The sequence below is a fragment of the Gavialis gangeticus genome, unplaced genomic scaffold (genome assembly GCF_001723915.1).
Source record: "Gavialis gangeticus isolate Ggan-Ray unplaced genomic scaffold, GavGan_comp1, whole genome shotgun sequence".
Taxonomy (NCBI): Eukaryota; Metazoa; Chordata; order Crocodylia; family Gavialidae; genus Gavialis; species Gavialis gangeticus.
The window spans coordinates 51543363-51552535 of NW_017729031.1; the positions used below are offsets into that span (position 1 = coordinate 51543363).

At 43.1% G+C, this 9173-nt stretch overlaps 1 protein-coding gene across 2 annotated transcripts in view; it reads left to right on the plus strand.

The window, feature by feature from the left end:
- CERS6 (ceramide synthase 6) overlaps positions 1 to 9173 on the plus strand; it is a 310243-nt gene that overhangs the window by 98578 nt on the left and 202492 nt on the right. For both annotated transcript variants that reach the window (XM_019522753.1, XM_019522754.1), the window contains exon 2: positions 4543 to 4648. In XM_019522753.1, the coding sequence (XP_019378298.1) occupies positions 4543 to 4648 (106 nt within the window). The remainder of the gene's footprint in view (positions 1 to 4542; positions 4649 to 9173) is intronic.

The window sequence follows — 9173 nt, forward strand, 5'->3', positions numbered from 1 at the left end:
CCTTGTCATACATCCACAGATGCATCTCAAGCAGGTCCAAAGAGGTGATCCTCCCCCTCTATGCAGCACTGGTCAGGCCGCAGCTGGAGTACTGCATCCTGTTCTGGGCCCCGCACTTCAAGAGGGATGTGGACAACATGGAGAGGGTCCAGAGGAGGGCCACTTGCATGATCAGGGGGCAGCAGGGCAGGCCTTATGAGGAGAGGCTAAGGGACCTGAACCTGTTCAGCCTCCAGAAGAGAAGGCTGAGGGGGGATCTAGTGGCCTGTTACAAACTAGTCAGGGGGGAGCAGCAGGCACTGGGGAGGTCCCTGTTCCCCCCAGCACTGCCAGGAGTGACCAGGAATAACGGTCACAAGCTGGCAGAGGGTTGATTTAGGCTAGATATCAGGAGGTACTACTTCACGATCAGGGCGGCTAGGATCTGGAACCAACTTCCAAGAGAAGTGGTGCTGGCTCCTACCCTGGGGGTCTTTAAGAGGAGGCTAGATGTACACCTTGCTGGGGTCGTTTGACCCAAGTACTCTTTCCTGCCATGGTAGGGGGTCGGACTAGATGACCTAGTCAGGTCCCTTCCGACCCTAGAAACTATGAAACTATGAACAGTAGTAACGTGGCCAGACCCTTGTAGTTGTAACTTGTATTTACACCAAGGAATTTCACCCCTACTGTATCCTGTTCTGACTGTCTATCAGCAGTATCCATAGAACAGTGGTTCACCACCTTGTTTAACACAAGGTATCCCTCAGAAAATGTTAGCTCTTAGCTCTCACTTTCTTTTTTTGACTACAGAAGAAAAATAAAGAAGTTCTTTTGTAAAGACCTCTGGAAGAGTGTAGCAGGTCAGAATGTCTTTGGCACTATGGATTTCTGTTTGAAATCTTGGAGTTGTTCTTGTGCATCATGTATAGCTATTTCCACACTTACGGGTACCTTGCAATACTAGCTCTCTTACAAGGGTTTTGCAGCACCCTAGTGTGCTGTGTGCCCTGGTTGAGAATTCCTGCCACAGAATGAAAGTGTCACAGTGGAGCCAGTTGCTTGTCCTCTCTTCACAATATCATTGGTCCATTGTTAAGGCTTGAGCGACCTCTCTGGTAAAGGCTGTGTCCTTTGGCAAAGTTCTGTTATCACATGTAAATAATAAACACTTGCATATAGATTTTATCTATATGAAATATGTCTGAACTATGTTCATGCCCATTGCATACATACAACTTAAAGAGCAGAAACATACAAAGAGCAGAAAAGGTAAAGATCAGTTACTCTGCTACCAATGAATACAGTGGTGAAATGCTAATTACTTTCAAAGAACCTGGTCCAAAAGTTTTTATATATCTAAAATTAGGTGTAGCATCTTTCCTCTGATTAAAACATGATTCCTACAGCTAACATGGATCTTACCCAAATTTAAAAATGAGGAGATGCATACCAGATTACAAGATACAGAAACCCAATAACGAATGTAGTGGTATCATCAGTTTTCTTTTCAGTCTGCAAATAGTTACCAAAAATTATCTCGGGCTTTCGTATTTGCTTTCAGATGCAGATGTTGCAGCATGCATTATGAATTTTTTTCTGAAAGAACTGTTCATCAAACACGGTGAAAGTGTAAATATAAATCACATAGTTTAGATGCAGATTCCTTTTGGCTCACTGGGTTGTTTTTGTTCTTTTTAATTTCATGTTTTGTTTTGTTTTGTTTTCTTTTTTAAAGAATGGATGTGCTGGAAGCTTGTGAACCTGTTAGGTTAAACTACAGTCTGAACCCAATCAGTTTTCTTTAGCAAACACCATTGTTACCACAACAATATTGCTTAAGATTTATTTTTCATCAACTATGCTATTTCGAGGAAGCAATGATTTTTTGCACAAAACAGACAGACTTGGTGCGGTACTTAAATTATGACAGTATTTCACATTTCCTCTTGAGCCTGCAGTTCTAATCAAGAAATTTAAATGTGGGGTAGTTGCTTATCTAATGGACATTTTTTAGTTTTTTGAAATTATGAAAAGTTTTCCTAAGGAAACCAAGACTCAGTCAGTACATTCAGATATAAATCAGTGGGAAGCTTGAGGAACTCAGAGCTTTTAATAGGAAGCTCTTACCTTTTATTATTTGTATTGCCTAGGAGCCTTAGTCATGGTCCAGGGTCTCTTTACATTAGGCACTGGAAGTAAATAGAACAAAAAGATTGTCCCAGCCTTAAAAAGGTTTATAATCTTAACTAAAAACTGACAACCCTAAATAAGGTTTTATAATCTAATGTTAGTGATTTAAAACCCTTCTATTTAAGCAGTGTCCTAAAATTCAGCCAAATAGGTTTTTGCTGAAAATATTAACTTGTGTGGATTTTTTGTCATACCTAAAATAGATTGTGTATGCTACCCTAGGGCGAAATCCACTTATACCACTTTAAACTCAAAGAGGAAAATATTCAGTAATATGAAGCTCACTGCAAAACTTATCCTAAAAATATCTGTATGTCAGTGTTTCCAAACATGTGACCTGTTGACTTGAAATTTATGCCATATGATGACTGCATTGGTGTGTGGTTCCTGTATCGGCATGTCTAATATGATTTCCGCATGCACAAGCTAAAATATAATCACTGTACAAGGATGAACTACAGTAACAGAACTCCATTAATATGAACAAGGTGGATAAAAATCAACAATTTTTAAAAAATAAAATCAGAATTGTTTTAATTCAATAGTAATTTTTAGTTTTAAGATGCTTTAAAAAAAACCCTACATAAAGGTAGTTTTAATTTGAGATATGTTAAAACTCAAAGATACCGTCGTGGAATAGGGATTATAACTTCTAATTATATACTATTTGAGGCAATATATTCACATAACTTTTTTAGAAAGGTTTTATAAATAAGTCACAACAGGCCTTGTACTATGTTAGGGGCCCAATCTTATGGGGTTCCCAGATGTTCCTCTATAGATTAGTAAAGATTAAAGAAAACCACTCAACACATTGGGACTTGGTGCTCAGTCTAAAAGATCCATTAAGCATCTCTGTGAAGCTTAATTTCAGTTCTTAAACTGGATTTGTGTCTTCAGAGATAACATCTTTGTTAACAGCAATATATGGAGATGGGTAATCAGATTTGTTCTCTCTCATCCATTAGCCCTATGGTCTCTCTGCAAGTTACATGTACACAGAGTCAAGTACTTACCTCTCTAAAATTGCAAAGTTTCAAGAAGTTAAATGAATAAAGCATTGTTGGGGGAGGAGGAGATCTGGGCAAGGAGGAGGAGTCTAGAAATAAATGCAAGGCGGGAGGGGAAGTAGAAAAAAGAGAAACATTTTGAGCAGAATTTTGTTGAAATTGCAATGTATTTCTGAAACAACCACTTTGCAGCAGCTTACCTGAAGAAAGCAAGAGGAACCAAACTAACTCCTACAAGACATGCAATGGAATTCAGTAGTAGACTGTTTTGAGCAATATATTGAGAACTGACCTAATCTGATTACAATTTGTGACCAAAATCGTGACAAAATAGATGGAATTGTCATGGCCAAAGTTCTCAACATTAGACTAAAGAGGAATATAGAATGTATTCTGGCTATCCTGACACCTATTTCCATAGCCTTGAACAAAGGTTATATCAAACAACAAGAATGCACTTTTTGTAGAAAACCATGATTAAATTGAGACTTCCTGACCAGTGATTTAAATCCATGATTTAAATAGATTTGATTTAAATCAAATCCACCCTGAATATGAATACATTATCTTCAAGTATATGCAGGGCCATTCTTCCCTAGATGGAGATCCATACAAGTAATCTGTAAATGCATTATGTAAATTGGGTTCTACATAAAAGAAAATAGTTTTAAATGAAACAATTATTGACTGATGTGGTTGAACTGTGCTTGCTTGCTTGAGATCCTGTACACCAGTAGAGAATTTTTTAGGGAATACTTTTTCTTTCAAAAATCTCAAGGAAATTACCCCAAACCATTTCAATTAGCTCAGATCTCTTATTCTTACATTACTTAGGTATTTACTGATTTAGGTTGACGAAGCAACTCTGAAACTTCTAGACATTAAAGGCTTTCTTTGAAGTTTTGTTACACAGATGCAGTTCTCTGTTGATAGTTGATCTAGAATCTGGTTTATTAAAAAGGCAATATTTAGAGAAGAGCATTGTCTTGCTTTTCTATTGCACATAGTCATCTCATTACAGAACTCAGTCTTGTACATTTTCACGTTTTGAACAGCTTTCTATTTCATATGGTCCACAGTTTCCCTCTTCCTTCCAAACCTTTCTAAAAAGGCCCTTATATTGTATTGTTTCCTTCATTGATATGTACAGTGTTGATGTCTTCACTAGGGTATATAGTATGTCAGCTGTTGATGTGTTACCAATTATCTGATTGACCCCATAAAATCTTCAGGGCAAAGCATCATGACATTTTTATAACTTTTTGCCCATTTACAACATGTCATTGGTAAATAACTCAAGGATCTCACTTGATTTGTTTTCTTATTCTCCCATGTATTTATTTATTTATTTATTTTGCAGGTTCATAGCAAAACCATGTGCCTTAGCTCTTAAAGTACAGGCCAATGGACCACAAAAAGCTCAACCTAACGCTATTCTGGAAAAAGTCTTCACTGCGATTACAAAGGTACTGTATTTACTAAAAAAAATTAGGAAATGTGATATGGTGCTGTAAAACTGGTTTCAATGAAGTAATTTTAAGCAAAAAGCTGTTAATGCAATGTTAATTTTTCATAATTGAAATCAGAAAATGCAAATATGAATATTTCAGTAATCACACTTGGCCATCATCAGAGCCCTTTCCATATGCAGGATTGGACCTGGATTGATGACATATTTATACCAGTGTAACTCTAAGCTGTAATTGCCCTGCTTCCTTATCATGGCCAGTCATATCTGTGTTCCAGGTTTCCAGCCAGTTTATTTTGTGGGGCAACCTCAGCCTCACAGTAAACAAAACAAGCAAATGTGAAAACCACAAACAAAACCCAAACTTGTAATCTCTCTTCAGACCCTGAGAGCAGCAACCCAGGCTCTGTGCTTCTCCCTTAGCACTTCAGCCTTCTCCCACATACTCTCCTTCTGGAGCTCTTATAACCCTCTTTGTGGCCCCATCCTCATTTATTATTCATCAGCTACATTTGGCTCCCAGCTTTCCAGCCAGGCAGCCTATTAACTGCTGCCTCCCTGCAGCTGGAGTATCAGCCCTTTGAAGGCTGCATCTCCTTATAGTAATTTTATATCACTTTTTTCATATTGACGTAAATTAAACTGCTGTCTGGAGTGGACCACACATGCTGTTATTCCAGGGTAGCTGCTTGTAGTAGCTCCTATTACATAACCTTGCCACTGTGTGGTAGGAGAACAGGTAGTCTGTTTGCATTTGAACAAATAACTAATCTGGGATTTAAGTGGGCAGTTTCAGTTAGAAAAATGTGTGTGTCAGTGTAACTTGCACTGGTGAAGTTCTGTCTGTCTTGCTTTTCCAGATTCCAATAAGTTATACCAGTAGGGGTTTGTCATATGTGTGATACAACTGCTGATCTGTCAAGTGCTGGAAAAGGCATAATACAAAATGCTCTATAAGTGTCAATTAGGTTAACTTTTTTGTCCTTTTAATTTCTTGGGGAGTAGGGGGTGGGAGAGTTTTGGGGAAAATGGGAAAAATTATCAGTAATACAAAATTCCACTTTAGATTTTGAAGTTCAGACCTCTCTGAAATTAAGCTGTTGGTTAGAAAAACATTCACCTGTTTAACATTGTGAGGGCTATCCTTTGAAATAGAAAAATAATATTTAATAATTAAATTGGGATTTTCAGAATTATGTTGTATTCAGGAAAAAACCCCTCCCCCACATCATTTTCTTCCTTTGTCACTCTGTTTCCTTGCCCTCAGAGGCAGTCATGGGAGTGGATTGGGAGAGGGTCCATTTGTGAATTTTTGATCTTAAATCTCTACTGGCTGCCCCAGCAGCAAGCAACTCCTAGCTCTGTCTAAGCCTACGTCAGAGAACAGAGGGTTGTGCTAGTCTGGAGCTGAATACAGTGCAGCCGATGAGCTAGCCTGCAGATTATAGCCATAGCACTCTCAGAGCGGTGGTACATGCGACAAAATTGCCCTTTTTAGCACTTTAATTGCATCATACTTTACACCTGTGGTGGCATATTGCACTTTAATTTCATCACACTGTACACATACAGCGGCATACTACAAATTAAATGTATTAAATCCCAATGCATTTTAGTTTGCCACATAACAAATTGCAGGGATATATCCATCCCTGGGGTTCCGCAACTCAGGAGCCACTCAGCCTGCTGGTACCTCGCTCCTCAGGGCTGCCTGGGTGAGGTGCTTGCAGGCCAGGGGCTGTGCCAGCTCAGAGCCAGCACCCCCCATGGGTGGCCCCGGGGGGTGCTGCCACTGGGGGATTAAAGTAGCAGTGAGGGGCCCAATTTTGCCTCTCCGACAGCCTGCCTGTGGCCAGGGCTGAGCTGCCAGCAGTATCTGAGCTGTGAGAGGGCCCTGATCCTTCTCTTTGCAGCAGCAGCAATCCCCAGGGCTGCCCAGGTGGGATGCTAGCAGGCTGGGTGCTGGCTCAGCAGCTCAGGGCCCGCTGGCAGTGGGCATGCTCTGTTGGAGGAAAAAAGAAATGGGATTGGACCCCTTGCTGTAGCAATGATGGAGCCCCTAAATTAAAATGGAGGGTTTTTAATCATCACAATTAAAAACCCACCAATTCAACTTGTGGTGGGGGTTTAGTCCTCCTTATGTACAAGCAGCCTCATAGGCTAGGGACAGAAGTTACACACAAACCAGGTTATGTGATCAGAAACTGGTTTAAACCTGTAACTGAACAGAAATTCAGTGCACAGAAACTACTTTCAAAATGGCCAAAACTGGATTAAATTAAACCTGGTTGAATGTAGTATCAGAATTAACTGATTGAGGTTAAACCAGCTTAGGGATCTTCTGTCCCAGACCCCATCCTGGTTTAAGCTAACTTGGTCCCCCAGTATCCCAGGATGCTTTGCAGCCCTGGGCTGGGTTGGCCTGGGCTGTTTGCTCCAGTGGAGCAGGATTGGCCCCACTCCTCTCCTCCTTAGCTGGAGCACTATTACTGCTCAAACTGGCTGAGGAGGGTGGAGGTGGGAAACCCTGTGCCAGAGTGCCTTCCACTGCTCCAGCTGCAGAAGCAGGGGGTGTGGCCAGATGCCAGTAGCCTGAGGGGAAGCAGGGGGCGTTTAATCTTCTCTCTGTCCTGCCTGGCTTTCTCCCCCACTCACTGCTTGAGCAGTGAGAGCAGGGACATCACAGAGAAGCAGGGCTGGTGGGGACCTCCAGAGTTCCCCGGTCTGGCTCCTGCCTGAATCCTGGCCAGACCCTCTGGGGCCCTGACCCCATGGCCTGGCTGGCCCCTCTGTGCCCACCCTCAGCAGTGCTCATGGGCTGGCTCAGGTCAGCCCCAGCCCCAGCCCCAGGCGAGGTGGACAGATGGCAGGGCTGGGCCAGGCCATGGGAGTAGGGCTCTTCCCATCTGGCTGCAGCTCTGACTGGGGCTGCAGGAGCTGTGAAATTGTCCTGGGCTGGCCTGGCCCGCAGCCTCAGATCCAGCCCTGGGTGAGGCAAGCAGATGTCAGGGCCAGCTGGGCCATGCCATGGGGGCAGGGCCCTTCCCAGCAAGCTGAGGCTCGGGCTCAGGCCATGAGACCTGTGCACCTGGATTGCTTCTGGCTTCTGGGCCCAGGCCGGGTTGGGCTGTTACAGAGCTGCTGTGGTGGGCAGGGCTCTCCCCTTCCTCTACTGTGAAGGCTGGGGGGAGCCTCTGTGCGGTGCTGCCTTAGTGCTCAGGGCTGGAGAGGCACAGCCCTGGGCCCCGATGTGGTCCCTGTCAGCCCCACTTTTTTGTGATTTCCCCCACCACCACCACCTTCATCTCAGGCCTGGGGCCAGAGTCTGGCCATGCCCCCCCTTTTGCTGCTCAACACATTCGTGTCAGCCAGGGGCTGGGATCTGGCCATGCCCCTCCTTCTCCCACCCTCCAAAAGCCTGGCAAGGGCTGCTTCCCCCTCCCCATCCAGGCACACCCTGGCTGGGGTCCCTGCAGCCAGGGTTGGGGTTTAAACCCCTCCCCAATCATACTCAGCATGCCAGGGCCTGACCACACCCCACCCTCAGCTCAGCTTCCCTCTAGCCTTCCAACCACTGCAGAAGGAAAGGAAGACCTCTCTCAAGTGCCCCCGGCTTCTAACCTGAGACACTGCAGGCATGTAGCTGCATTTCCAGAATCAAAAGTGAGTGTCTATTCACTTGCTTGTCAGTTCAATCTACACAGGTTAGGCTAACCTGCAAAGATTGAATTAATTCAGGCTTGGGCTTTTTAAATGTCTATTTAGCCATAGAGTACAACATTGGGATTTAATGCAGACTGTTTTGTCAAGATTAAAGATACAGGCTGGGAAAGATGAAACATGCCTAGAGAGTTATCAGTCATGTTTTCCTGCCAAAGGCTCTTGCCTGGGATAGCTTATATCCTATCTTTCTAGCAAGCTTTGCTCCCAGGATTGTGATTGCATTTGATGCCTTTTCTCATGTTACTTAGAGAATGGTGACCAGATGAACCTCCCTCTTTGAAAGGTGAAGTACATCTCTCTCCTAGGTGCAGGTGGAAAGGGAGTGGGAAGGTGCATCAGAATAATAGATTTGAAGAGCTGTAGAAAATAGCAAGTTTTTCTCTGTTCAGATTCGGGCAAATTCCTTCTAAGGCATGTTGGGTTGTACCTACAGATAGCAGAGTGAGAGAATCTCTTAGATTGGGAATGAAGGTAGCAAGATTCTGTCTGAGCTATTTCTGAATAGTTCTATGTTTTCCTTTTGAGGCTCATTGAAACCTTGAGTGATGAACTGGCTTCATGCCATTCTTGCAAAATGGCTAGGGCTGGTTCTTGGATTCCAGCCCAGCAACCAGCAGGTAGGCCTGTTTCACAAGCCAGACAAAAGGAAAAAGTTGGCCAGTTTTGCTGGTGGCAACTTGGAAAAGATACTGCAGTCACACCCAGGCAAACTCCCACTTGCTGTAGTAAATGCTATGTTGTGGTGCAAGGTTTGACAAGATTTTGAGTTGCTGCTTTTTTTTTTTTTTTTTTTTTTTTTT